Below are 15063 nucleotides of genomic sequence, written 5' to 3' on the forward strand. Positions count from 1 at the left end.
GGCTTCTGGCTTACTTTTATACGATGCCGACGTCCATTTTCTCAACACGGCTGCTTTACTCGCATTATATTTACTACTTTAGCAAGCTTCTATTTTACCTTTTCTACTGTGCGTTTCTGCGTATATACATCTACTGCATCTCTTGTTACTGATCTAAGTGTATATAGGTTTTTTTCATATTCACATATATGTTTACTTCGTCACTTCACTCACATCTTCATTCACTAGATATCCATACATCATGTTTAGTGCACCCACACATCTTCTCTTCTTTATGGTGTCACTTCACACCTGTCAGACTTTACTTATAGTTCTTCTATTTTGAGGGGTGTCTGCAGGTTCACGTCTATCTCATCAGTTCAGGGATACATTCGATACGGGGGTCTCAGTGCATAATGTCTCTAATACCTTCAATGAGGTATTGGGATGAAATCAGGTGCCATGCAGTGTTCTCTTGCTGTTCTTCCAAATTAACAAAGGTGAGGGGGTGGGCTCTATAGACGATATAATAGTAATATATATGAATACAATGAAGAAGAATGTTTTCAAACTGTGCAAAGTCACCTTGCACAACACATTGTTCACAATGAAGTTAGTATGGCATCTTAGGACTCACTCATCTGTTGCTAGATAGAGACAGATAAAACATATGTAAACAATATATTTAGAATGTGAAGACTTTTCTACATATGATGAATGACTTACTAATAATTCCATGTGGAGTAATATGGACATTCTGCTAATCCTTAGCAATTCAAAATTGTTCACTTATGAGCTAACATGTTTTATTAAGAGAACAACTAGATATAATTGTGTGGTACTTCACTTGATCTTCTAAGGGAGTTTCCAAGCTGTTTCTATATTCAAAAAGACAAATAAGTAGAGAGCACCTTTTTTTACTTTGTAAAGAGTAATCTCATCTATAAAGGCTTGTGTAACAAAATAAGTGACTTACACTCTGAGATTCGGACATGTAGGTTCCTACCATGGGCTCCTTGCGGTACGTGGATCAGTGAACATGTATTTGTTTTTTTATGATGTGCTTACGTCCAGGTAAATACTAGCCAAATGAAACGCACAGTGACCAAGGCTATTTATGTCACACCCAAAACATAGAACTATTCAAATGGTATTTTAGAGTTTTCTGTTTATTCTAAAAACATACATTCTTTATTTGTATCAAAGAACACACATTCTTCTATAAAAAACAACTCATTTATACACATTCAATAGCCTTTATAAGGGCCTTCGTACAATATCCTAAACAGTCAATAAACATATCAATTTCAGACACATATGAAATAAATGTATACAGTTGAAATCTATAAAGCACCTAGATCTCTCCTATCACTGTAACTGTTTATAAACCCTAGCAACATCCAGGGCCATTTCTAAATTTCTTATTTTCGTTGTATTGGACCTGTCCTATCTTTGCAGTGTTAGTGTTTGCTGCATATATACTCGACATGGTGTGTTTCGGCTCTGTCTCTTCAACCAACTGTGGTTCTACAATTATGCAGCCTTCATCAGGATGGATTCAATTTGTTTGGATACACACAAAATGTGTGTTGTGTCTTCAAGAAAAAACAATATATGTGTGTATTAGATAGTGGGTGTGACATGTCTGTTCAAACAGGACGACTTAATGCGTCAATAGTGAATTTGCAAAACAGCCAATGAGAGGCATCCTACCTTGTCAGTAGTAGCCCAACATCATAACGGGGTAAAATTGGCCCTCATATGTGGAAGTAGTATAGTATTGCAGTGGACTGGCTGGAGAACTATATTCAAGAGAGATGTACATCAGTGTGAATCAAATTGTCACAAAGAGACAATGTGCTGTAAATTAACACCACTACTCTGAGGCTCTGTGCAATGAATGCGGGAAAGCAGGAAAAAATCCGGTAGGTCCTGTGAGGGACAGGCAAAAGTTAAGCCACGAAGTCAAACACCCCAGAAGGACATAAAAACTGAAAAACTTCTTGTCCAAGGTCTGCCCTGTGTCTATATACCGGGTAAGTGCCTCCTCCTCTAATGAGGTCCTGATTAGTTTAACATAAGGGGGGGGAAATATGGCGAATAACCCAACTCCCATTTGCTTGACGTGATGTTTTGAGACAATGGGCCTCATTACAACCCTGGCGTTAAGGGGTTAACGGCCCCCGCAAAAGGCTGTGGCGCCGTTAAACCCTTAATGCCAGATTCACAATTTAACGCCTGCTTTTTGCAGGCGTTAAAGTCCAACCCGCTAAGGGACCTTGGTGCTAATTACGGCACCATAATTTACGGTGCCGTAATTAGCGCCTTCCCCATTCCCATTAAGCCCTATGGGCCAAAAATGGGAACGGGGAAGGGGCCATGGTGAATGGGGATTTACCGCCCCGCCAACCTTGGAATGGGGGCGGTAAATCCACCATCCACCATGGCGGAATCCGGCATGGACCAACGCCAGGGTTGTAATGAGGCCCAATAGCATTTATGGGAAAACCAGCATTTTTAGGGAAAAAAAGTAATTTTAAAGAAAACGGCATATGTCGAACACACAGCAGGTTCCCTTTATTTTAGCAGCGTGATGTAAAATCCACATCTCTGAGCTTAGTAAGAAAGAAAATGTACTTTTGTGACCACCATAGTGCTGCTGTGTGAAGTGCAGAATTCCCGGAGAGGGGAGCCTATAGGTGACAGTTGCTGTTAACTGGTCCCAAACAAAAGGAGGTTAAGGCATGACAACATTTCCAAGATTACGAGGATTGAAGTTTGTGTACCTGCACCAACCCTCTCAACATATATGTTGCCATTTTGTAGAAACCTAAATGGATCTCCAGGTCGGCAGCTAAAAGGGTAGCTGTGGTATGTAGACGCCACTGTCATCATGAGCCACTCTCCTCAACTGTTGGACACATGCTTTAGACACTTTAAATACAATGTTGTGAACTTGCTTATATTAAAAGTATTTGACAAATGGGGTCTTGGAATATCAACTTAGAATGCCCCGCGCCCTACATTGACGGTGTGTTGCATGCCCGTGAAAGTACAGAGATTTGCTTGCCCTGCTCCGTAAACCACAAAGTATCCAAATGACTTTCACAGGTCGGCTGCGCTATTATAGTAAGAAACATGAGCAATAGTTAATTGAGGTTAAAGTTTAGTTTAATATGCCATAGTAGCCCTTTTTTGAGACATGTGTTTCGGCACATGCTGTGTCTTTTTCAATCAGGGCTATGGAAAGATATAGTAAATTATTGAATATAGAAATAATAACCATAAAGTGCAAAAACAAACGTTTAAAGAAGCAAATGATCAATTTTGAAAAAAACTGTGAAAATCAATTGCAAAATAGAACATATTAAAACATATGATACATATTTTACCACAGAGATGCGAGATGGGAATAGGGGCAGATGTTTGAGGAAAATAGAAAATGAAGGGAGGAAAAATGCCATGGGTCTATAACCTGGGCCCCACATGATCCGGCCCACTGGCTCAGGTATTATTGCTTTTTTACAGGCTAGTTCTGATATCACAACTGACCTGTAATACGAAATCACAACTGTTCTGTCGTGATGTTACAATGCCTGCTGCTTGAGCCAGCAGAGAGAACTCCAGCTGTCACTGCAGCACTTAATTAGGGCCATGAAAATCTTTTCAAATTCCATGCTTGCAGAGTCGTTGTCTGTGTCACTTTGCAGCAATGAATTGACAAGGAACTGTTTATGGTAGAATGTTTAATTTGTGCACTGCTGGAGCTGAACAGATGTGAACAAGAATCTGCATGTTATTACTTATTTTGAAGCAGAAAAGAAAACTTGTTTCGATAATTTTTATTAAACTGAACTATTTTTTAACACATTAGGAGCTGCATTTTTAATCCAAACAGTTTCTGCATTGATTAAATAGATCAACAAATGGACGATATCTTCCATTATATTTTGGACTAAACGAGGTATTAAAGGGAATGTCAGTGTGTGGCCATGTATTATAAGGAATAAAATATCCCCTACCTGTCATGATCTCTGCTTCCAAAAGGTCAGGGTTTTCCCAACTCCCTTGGAAGCAGATCCATAACCCAGGTTCCGAGTGCCAACCGGTCCCAATTGGGACCTTTTGGACCCAGTCCTGGCGCCAGTGGCACCAGGCTCATAAATATGCCCAGTCCCAGCGCTGGAAGCGCCGGGCTCATAATGCTTGGGTGGACTTACCTGCAGCAGACCATGCTGCTTACTTGCCTGCCAGTTGAGCCTCTGATCCTCTTCTGTTTGGAACTACTTTTCCTGTTGGGTGGGGCAGGAGCCACTCCCTAGATTCAGAACACTGGAACTCTTCTGGGAAGCAGGAACTCTTTTCTTACCTAGGCGTGGCTGTGGAAGGAGACACCTAAGCACTACAGGAGGCTATTTAAACCACACCCGATGGATGAATCTTGCTTTGCGTTATTCTGCATCCTCTGCAGCAGAACGCTCATCGTGTCTTCTGCATCTGATCCTGGGCCTAAGGAAAAAGGCTTACCATCCTGAATCCAGTCTTCAGCAACACCTATAAAGACAAGAAAGAACAGGTTAGCATTACAGTCTTCAGTGACAGCTCTTCACTTACCTGGTCCATCGGCTGTCACCAACGCCTCGCGCTGCATTCCGGCATCTGAAAGACAAAGGCTTGCCTACTCTTTGTGCGCTCCGGAGGTCTTCACACTGCATTCCGGCATCTGAAAGACAAAAGCTTACCAACTCTTCGCACGCTCCGGAGACCTTCGGCGCTGCATCCTGCATCTGAAAGACAAAACAAGGTGCGTTTAAAGACATTGGGGAACTTTAATACTCACGTGCCATTACTCCTTTCCACATCTAACCCAGTGGGTATTCCGGCACCCTGCAGCCGCTCCGAACTTGTACCTGCAAAATAAAAAGACAGTTAGAGCGCATCGTGAAGCAGGCAACAAGCGCTTACTTACGTGCTTCCAGGCGCTTCTATTCATCACACGGGCTCCATCTTCAACTCACTTCAGCCCGTCATCCGCCATCGCCGGAACCCTGCAAAACAAGAAACATCATTACTAAAGACTTTAAAGACATTAGAATTACTCGAAACTTACCGTTCGTGCAGTAAACGACGGACAGCAGTCCTCTGAAGTCAAGAGGCATGCTCCCCTTATCCAGTGAAGAAACTGGTTACAGCACCCTGCCCCGAGGCAGATGGAGAGCACGGCGTTCACTTACCTAAGGTGAGAGTGTTAACCTTTGGGGTTCTACAGGAGAAGAGAAAGGGAAGAAGAGAGAGACATTCAATAACCCAGTTCCTTAATCCCATATTTTCTATCTGCAGACATCTTACCCTTCGAGTCAGACATACAGTGCACAGAGGTCCAGCCCAAAGAGCCAGCCGTGTGTTACACATCACCTTTGAAGATATGGTATACGCCCAGTCAAGACCGGCGCCTCTACGGGAATCAGGTGAGCGTTACAGAACGCAAAGCCTACCACAAAACTCCCATCCAGGCGCTATGGAAACCTCGGATACCGACCAGCTAGCCCAGTTATTTGGGGAACTAAGGGCAGAAGTGCATGCAGCCCATCAGGAAACGAACGCTCTAAGAAGGGAACTGATTATTTCCAAGGAGCAAACAGATGATCTCGCTAGACAATTGCTACAGTCACAAGCCGGACAGACCCCGTTACCCGCACCTGGGGGAAATCTTCCTTCTACATCCTCTATTAATCCAGTGCAGATCAACCTACCTGGGAATGTACCTCTGGCTCTGCCCGAACGATTTTCTGGTGACCCAAAGAGGTTTGCAGTATTTATCAATCAGTGCCAGTTGCATTTCTTATGCCGGCCAGCAGCCTTTCCAACTGATCAAGCTAAAGTAGCTTTCGTGCTTTCGTACCTTAGTGGCAATGCGGCAGACTGGTTGATCCCTCTAGTAAATCAAGATGATCCGGTCCTCCATGATTTTCAAGCTTTTCAGCTCAGTATGGAAAAACTGTTCGCAAGACATTCACAGGGGCAGGCCTTGGACAATGAGCTTCTTTCGTTGCGTCAAGGTAATCAAGACCTTTTGGCTTATATTGCGTCTTTCAACAGACTGATAGTGGAAACTCAATGGCCTGAGGACAAAAGGATTAAGCTGTTTTATAGAGGTCTACGTGGAGAGCTCAAAGATGTGTTAGCCCAAGTAGTGAATCCCCCACAAGATTGTTCGGACTATATAGACTTAGTCATTCAAATAGATCACAGACTGCAGAACAGGAAGGCCGATCATTCCAAGTTTGATGCTCGAGTATTTTCCAAACTGCCAACTCCTTCCAAAGGAGTAGACTCCGGGGAACCCATGCAAATAGGGGGCCTGAAAGGTCCTCTAACACAAAAGGAGCGGGAAAGGAGAAAACAGTTGCAATTATGCCTCTATTGCGGAAACTCAGGGCACTTTCTTCGAGACTGTCCGGTGAAACCTGCCAAGAAGGCAGTAGGAGCTGCAGTTACCAAAGTTACAAACTCTGAGCAGGGAAACGACCTCGCCCAACAAGAATAGAGGTCCTCTTGCCGAGCGTGAAAACCAGTTCCGTGACCTCGCATTTCGTGATACCTATGGTCCTCATTAGCCCTGATAATCCGGATCGATTACATGCAATTGAAGCTTACGTCGAAAGCGGTGCCATCGGCAATTATGTGGATCATGAAATGGTTTTGAGGATGAATCTAACTCTTTGTCCCAAGGCTGTAAAGGACGTCATTACTACGGTGGATGGTACGGAGATAGCCTCCGGGCCAGTAACGCATACCACTCAAGAGGTGACGCTAGTAAGTCAAGATGGACACCATGAGAAGATCGTGTTCGATGTGATCAAGGCCCCTCAGTTTCAGATTATTCTAGGAATACCTTGGTTAGAGAAACACAATCCTCTGATCGATTGGCGAGCAAGAACGGTCCATTTTCCAGAATGTGTCTCTACTTGTCACCCTCCACCTGGTGTTGCACTGGCAGCAATTTCTTCAGAGAATCCCCAGTTACCTCCCGAATACCTAGAATACCAAGATGTTTTCCGGAAGGATCAGGCTAACTCTCTACCTCCTCATAGGTCTTATGACTGCCAGATAGACCTGATACCTGGATCTACTCCTCCTTGTAGTAGAATTTATGCCCTCACCGAGCCTGAGAACCTTCACCTTCGACAATACCTGGATCAATACCTGGCAAATGGGTTTATTCGTCCTTCCAAGTCCCCTGCTTCTTCAGCTTTGTTCTTCGTTCCAAAAAAGGAAGGAGACCTTAGAACTTGTATAGATTATCGCTCCCTGAACCAGATCACTGTTAAGAATAGATATCCGTTACCTTTGATCCCTGAACTCCTGGACCAAGTCAGAAAAGCATGCATATATACAAAGCTGGATCTTAGAGGAGCTTACCACTTGGTACGAGTAAAAGAGGGCGATGAATGGAAGACGGCCTTCCGCACCAAGTATGGGCTATTTGAATATCAGGTCATGCCCTTCGAACTTTGCAATGCCCCGGCCGCCTTTCAATATTTTATGAAGGATGTCCTCAGAGAGCTCATAGATGTGTGTGTTGTTGTTTACATTGACGACATCCTCGTTTATTCTTCATCGGAATCTGAACATCGGAAACACGTGAAAATGGTCCTCGAAAGATTGCGTCAACACAAACTTTTCGCTAAGTTGGAAAAATGTGTTTTCAACGTGACTGAAGTTGAATTCTTGGGATTCATATTATCACCTGGCGGAGTGCGTATGGATTCAAAGAAGGTCGATGCAGTTCTCAAATGGCCATCACCATCCTCCGTAAAAGGTGTGCAAAGCATGTTAGGCTTCGCTAATTTTTACGGCAGGTTTATCCCCGAATTCTCTCGAATAGTCCAGCCCATCACTGCCTTGTTAAAGAAAAACAAACGTTTTGAATGGTCTACCAAGGCGGAACAAGCTTTCCAGGATTTGAAGACTAAATTTATCTCTGCACCAATCTTAAAACACCCTCGCCCCGAACTCCCCTACATCGTGGAAACTGATGCTTCAAGCCTTGCCATGGGGGCAGTTCTATCACAAAAGTACCCGGTAACCAATCAGTTGCATCCCGTGGCATTTTGGTCCCGCAAATTCTCGCCTCCTGAAATCAATTACACGATTACTGACAAGGAACTTCTGGCTATTAAGTCTGCCTTTAAGGCTTGGCGGCATTATCTGCTGGGGTCCACACCGTTACTGTGATTACGGATCACCGAAACCTGCAATATTTGAAAACCGCAAAAGCCCAATCCTCTAGACAACTCCGTTGGGCATTATTCTTTGCCGAGTTTGACTTCATAATTACCTATCGACCTGGTACAAAGAACGGTAAAGCTGATGCCCTTTCTCGGATGGGAGTGGAAGAACACTTGATCAACCCTAAACCTGTACTAATCATTCCCGAACAAAGAATTCTGGGTGTAATCGCCACAGAATCCATAGAGGAAGTTAAGGATAAAGCCAGGCAACTTGTAACTCCAGCAGACATACAGAATTGGCATCTGCAGGGAAAGGACTTTGCAGTAAAGGACAACTTATTGTATTTCCAAGAACGATTATACCTACCCAGCACAGATTTACAGAAAAAATTAATCTCTTGTTATCACGATTCTTTAATGGAAGGACATCCCAGTATGGCCAAGACCTCAGAAAAGATCAAGCGCTACTTCTGGTGGCCGTCTTGGAAAAAAGATATCAGAGACTTTATAATGTCCTGTGGCGTATGCGCCCAAAACAAGAGTCAAAAGGAAAGACCAGCAGGCCTCTTACGCCCTATTGACATCCCACCTCGCCCTTGGCATACGCTTTCTATGGACTTCATCACCGATCTACCTCCATGCTCCGGATACAATACGATTCTAGTAATCGTGGACTTATTCTCCAAGATGGCGCATTTCATTCCGCTCAAAGGCTTGCCAACAGCAGCAACTCTGGCCCGAGAATTTCTCGAAAACATCGTCCGACTGCACGGTTTTCCTTCGATTCTAATTTCGGATCGAGGTAGTCAATTTATTTCTCATTTTTGGCGAAGTTGCTGTCGGTCGGCTCAAATTGATGTGAGACTATCGACCAGTCACCACCCTCAGACCGACGGACAAACCGAGAGGACCAATCAAACTCTGGAACAGTATTTACGCTGCATGCTGCAACAAACTGAAAAAACTTGGAAAGACATCCTTTGGATAGCCGAATATGCCTACAATAACTCTGTCCATTCGGGAACTGGGAAAACCCCGTTTTTTCTTTTGTACGGCAGTCACCCTCGAACCTCGGAGTTGGATCCCCTCCAAGATCTTGAAACACCAGCAGTAGACTGCCTGCATTCTACAATCACCCAAGCCTTTAAGGAAGCTGTTTCTCACCTCCAAAGGGCTAAAGAACAATACAAGAAAGGAGCAGATCAACATATGAAGGAAGCCCCTCAATATCAAGTAGGGGATCAAGTCTGGTTATCCACCAAATATCTACCTCTAAAAGGGCCACGCACATTCAACCCAAGATACCTTGGTCCCTATTCCATCACTACCATAGTAAACCCAGTAGCGGTCAAGTTGGACTTGCCCCCGCACAGGAAGATACATCCGGTCTTCCACGTCTCTCTATTAAAACCCGTGCAACCTCAAACCCGACTAACTAAATCTCCAAAACCTATCCTAGTTGATGGAGAACTCGAGTTTGAAGTCAAAAGCATTCTGGACTCCAAGATCTCCAAATCTAAACTATTTTACCTAATTGACTGGAAAGGCTACGGCCCCCAAGAGAGATCCTGGGAACCTGCTGAATATGTCCACGCTCCTCGCCTAATCAAAAGATTTCACCGAACATTTCCTGACAAGCCAAAACCCCCGGAGAAGCCCGGTTTGGGAGGGGCCTTGAGGGGGGGTACTGTCATGATCTCTGCTTCCAAAAGGTCAGGGTTTTCCCAACTCCCTTGGAAGCAGATCCATTACCCAGGTTCCGAGTGCCAACCAGTCCCAATTGGGACCTTTTGGACCCAGTCCTGGCGCCAGTGGCACCAGGCTCATAAATATGCCCAGTCCCAGCGCTGGAAGCGCCGGGCTCATAATGCTTGGGTGGACTTATCTGCAGCAGACCATGCTGCTTACTTGCCTGCCAGTTGAGCCTCTGATCCTCTTCTGTTTGGAACTACTTTTCCTGTTGGGTGGGGCAGGAGCCACTCCCTAGATTCAGAACACTGGAACTCTTCTGGAAAGCAGGAACTCTTTTCTTACCTAGGCGTGGCTGTGGAAGGAGACACCTAAGCACTACAGGAGGCTATTTAAACCACACCCGATGGATGAATCTTGCTTTGCGTTATTCTGCATCCTCTGCAGCAGAACGCTCATCGTGTCTTCTGCATCTGATCCTGGGCCTAAGGAAAAAGGCTTACCATCCTGAATCCAGTCTTCAGCAACACCTGTAAAGACAAGAAAGAACAGGTTAGCATTACGGTCTTCAGTGACAGCTCTTCACTTACCTGGTCCATCGGCTGTCACCAACGCCTCGCGCTGCATTCCGGCATCTGAAAGACAAAGGCTTACCTACTCTTCGTGCGCTCCGGAGGTCTTCACACTGCATTCCGGCATCTGAAAGACAAAAGCTTACCAACTCTTCGCACGCTCCGGAGGCCTTCGGCGCTGCATCCCGCATCTGAAAGACAAAACAAGGTGCGTTTAAAGACATTGGGGAACTTTAATACTCACGTGCCATTACTCCTTTCCACAACTAACCCAGTGGGTATTCCGGCACCCTGCAGCCGCTCCGAACTTGTACCTGCAAAATAAAAAGACAGTTAGAGCGCATCGTGAAGCAGGCAACAAGCACTTACTTACGTGCTTCCAGGCGCTTCTACTCATCACAATGGCTCCATCTCCAACTCACTTCAGCCCGTCATCCGCCATTGCCGGAACCGTGCAAAACAAGAAACATCATTACTAAAGACTTTAAAGACATTAGAATCACTCGAAACTTACCGTTCGTGCAGTAAACGACGGACAGCAGTCCTCTGAAGTCAAGAGGCCTGCTCCCCTTATCCAGTAAAGAAACTGGTTACAGCACCCTGCCCCGAGGCAGATGGAGAGCACGGCGTTCACTTACCTAAGGTGAGAGCGTTAACCTTTGGGGTTCTACAGGAGAAGAGAAAGGGAAGAAGAGAGAGACATTCAATAACCCAGTTCCTTAATCCCATATTTTCTATCTGCAGACATCTTACCCTTCGAGTCAGACATACAGTGCACAGAGGTCCAGCCCAAAGAGCCAGCCGTGTGTTACACATCACCTTTGAAGATACGGTATACGCCCAGTCAAGACCGGCGCCTCTACGGGAATCAGGTGAGCGTTACACTACCATACATAAATAGGATAATGCAAGTCACGTTCGTGTTCCGTGACCTTATAAAGGAACTTGCCCTTCATCTATTTAGTCAAACTTCTTGTTGACTTACAATATTCTTCTACTGGACGGTAAGTGATACTTTACCCCATGTATAATTTAGAACAGGGCTCACCTCGTTGAAACCTTAAACAGGGAACTCCTAAACTCACCACATTTCCTTCATAAATTATATTTCTCTGCACTTTTTAGGCATGCCACACTTGTAGAGTAAATGGGTTAAATAACCCTGAATACATGTTTAAACAAGAATATTGAAGCAACGTGTAGATGTTTGATTCCCAGCAACAACTACTAACCAAGCGCATGCATTATGCTATCACCTCATATGCTCGGGTGCAAGGTAATCGGGTGCGGGTAACAGAGTCTGCCACCCTCACATCTAGACAGCTTACAAGCAGGCAGAGCTCAAGGTGCTTCCGATCTGCAACCTCATCACAAAAGCACGACAGTCTTCCATTTCCCTCTCCTCTCAACTAACCAACACTATCTACCCTCTTCCAGATCGGCCAGAGCATCTGGAGACCATGAAAGTGGCATCAGTGTGCAGTACAAATACTAATAACATAACAAAACTAGAAACTGGGCCTAATTACAACTATTGCAGAATGTGTTTAACGGCGCCGGTAATGGTACCAGCACCGTTAAACCCATTCTGCACAATTACGAGGTCCCCTCGCGGGACCCGCACTGGACGTCTGGTTTTACCAGACGTCCAGAGTGGGTCCCCCTCTGGGACCAGGGAGCTAACAACTGGCCAGTCGTAATCGGCCCGTTGTTAGCCCCCGCACCCATTCCCTATGGGGGCTCAAATGGGAATGGGGAAGGTCCGGGCCCGGGTTCCCTGAAGGAGGAATTACCGGGCCCTCCAAACTTGGAATGGCCCGGTAATTCCCCATTCGGGGAACGCGGACCCGATTTTGGAGGCAGCCATGGCGCCAATAGCGCCATGGCTACCCCCAAAGTCGTAATGAGGCCCACTGGCTTATGAGATCTACATTTGTGATCCTTCCGTTTGGAAAAGCAGAGGCTTTATAAAGGATAAAGATGACGTTCCTATTTGTCCGCTTTGCTTGGCTTCAGAAAAAAAGAGAAATTCACATAATGTTCACGTGCCCTAAATGCGATCAGATTTGGTATGTGGCTCATCTCTCCCTTCTGATGGCACAGAAATCAGATGTTAATGTTAAAGGGTATTTGTACCGTGCACTATCACCACCGGAGTGGTCCCCTGGCACTCTCATGGTGAATTGCAGCCCTCATATACCATAAACAAATAATAGATTTTTCGGTGGCAAGGGTCGATGAATGCTGCATTAAGACAGCACTTAGAATTAGAGGAAAGAATGTTGGTTAAAGCGTGCTCTCTTACCCACTAACCACACTTGCCACTCCCTCGCTGAAAGTAGAATATTATCATGTACTTGTAATGTGCACTATGTATTTACTTTATTGCCTGTTCAGGTTTTTACTACTGCTTCGAGGTTGCTTTCCTTGTATTTTTTGTACATTGTTTTTATTTGCCTTTATGGTTACCTGTACTTAATTAGATCCTCACCAACTACTTTTAGCTTCTGGTAATGGACGCCATTGTGCTTTGCAGCAAGCAGTGTGACACCTTTTCATAGCTGAAGTCTTTTTTTCCTAAGAATAATCAATACAGTATACATCTTTCTTTACCTGTTCTTACAGCTAACATTGATAACTGGTGGAGTATGGACCTGTCTACTGGTGTGCACTATCAAATCAACTCCCAATCAGCACTTGCGTGGTACCAGGCAAGGATCAGCTGTCAACAACAAAATGCAGAATTGATGAGTATCACAGAGATACATGAGCAAACATATATTGCAGGTAAGGGAGCAGACTAAAGGCCTTAACATACGCTTTCTTTCCCACAGGGGTATCCACCAGCAACTCCAAACTCATGACGGATGAATTGCAAATAATCCATTAATGAATAGGTTAATAGGGGAATGAATATAAGAATACATGAACTATTGAATTCACTAATCCATGAACACATTAAGGAATAAATGAAAGAAAGATGACTGTCTTCTGGTACACAGAGCATGTGTGACGTAATGTGCACTAGTATAGACACGTTCTTACCTGTTAAAGAAATCCATTCCTAAGAGTGTGGCCCAAAAACTAAAATGAGTATCTTTTTGGTCGAAATCTCACATTTAGGTCATGATATATCTGTGTCAACAAACACCAACTTTGGCAAGGCAGATGGGTCAACTAAAAAGCCATGGGCTTCATCCTAACGGTCACAAGCAGTCTCAGGAAACTATGTAATCAGACAGAGACTGGCTTTCAAGTTTTTGGTTTTCCAGTAGTTCTGCAGCATCTTAAACCAGATGAAAAACGAACTTCTAACGGGGGTTTGGCTGTTATATTCTCGCAGTAATCCAGCCATGAGTTAATGAAGGATGGTACCAATACAAGGCTGTTCCTGGTAGCGTACACAGTCAAGTTGACCTACGGAAGCTAGGTACATTACAGAGAAAGATGCTTGAAAACACTATTGCTAAATTCTAACTTTCATTCCAAGTTCAATTCATCTAAATCACTTTGAGACATTAAAGACAATAAAATGTCAGACAATGAGCTACACATTTTTAAAAAGCAATTTACATTTGTAGACGCATGACTGTAATTGGTCATATATAAAGGGTTGCAACACTAGAAGGATCTGAGGTAGATATTGCATAAAGAAAGAGTCAAGGAAAACCTCCAAAGGCATCCAAACGGCCAAAGTGCAGGTTTGGAAAATAAGTATTAGCCAGGCCATTTACTTTCATCATGGGACAAAGAGAGAAAGCACTGACAGATTAGATGCATCACAGTAGTTACAGATCTGAAACTGTCCAAAAGGATATCAAGGACGACATGTTGATCAAGGTGAGGAAATGACAACTGCCCGACAGGAGTAGAAGGATGAGTAATGGCTAGACAGCCTACTCAGCCCTCACACTTCTACAAAATAACAGTGATCCCAATCATAACGATGAAGCAGGCACAGTCAAACGATATACCTGCTTTGGCTTTTGTGGTAACGTAGGCAAAGGGCAGGCTATACTTTTAAGAGGGGTGTGAATGTGAGACAATAGCAACCCAAACAGCAATAGTGAAACAGTCCAAAATAAAGGAATGTCTAACCAAGGCTTTATAAGAAGATATACTTCCACTAAACACACCTATATGCAATAAAAACTGTACTACAAAACACAAACATGATCCCACCCCTGTAGAGTTAGACAAAGAAATGGAGAATGTAATGGTGCAAGCACTTTGGATAATTTGCAGCGAGGAAAAGGCATTAAATAATTTAAATGATGTCTAAAAGGATATGTCTTTGGTTGAAAGGTGGTGGCTTAGCAGTCTCTACTGTGTCGCAAGTCGACCAAGAGGGCTGGGGCTTTTCAAAGGTAACTCAATCAGTTATTGGTTGTTCGACAGGGACGTAACAGGCTTTTTAACAATGTGCTAACCAGTCAAACCAGGTTCAGATGCAGCAAAACATGTTGATGCAGATGAGGAGCAGGTGCTAAGTCAGGTTTGAGAGGAAGTTTGATGCAGCATTTGGAAGATGTGGGTAAATGAGGCTATGAGGGTCGGTTCGATGGTTGATCTTCGGATCGATAACAAAG

The 15063-nt window shown here is 44.2% G+C and overlaps 1 protein-coding gene across 1 annotated transcript in view; it reads left to right on the top strand.

Moving 5' to 3' along the window:
• LOC138569908 (macrophage mannose receptor 1-like) overlaps positions 1–15063 on the top strand; it is a 745141-nt gene that overhangs the window by 174726 nt on the left and 555352 nt on the right. Inside the window, exon 4 of the mRNA XM_069648337.1 lies at positions 13100–13261. Coding sequence (XP_069504438.1) covers positions 13100–13261 — 162 coding nt within the window. The remainder of the gene's footprint in view (positions 1–13099; positions 13262–15063) is intronic.

This window comes from Ambystoma mexicanum, chromosome 2q, assembly GCF_040938575.1.
Source record: "Ambystoma mexicanum isolate Mex_15411 chromosome 2q, UKY_AmexF1_1, whole genome shotgun sequence".
Lineage (NCBI taxonomy): Eukaryota > Metazoa > Chordata > Amphibia > Caudata > Ambystomatidae > Ambystoma > Ambystoma mexicanum.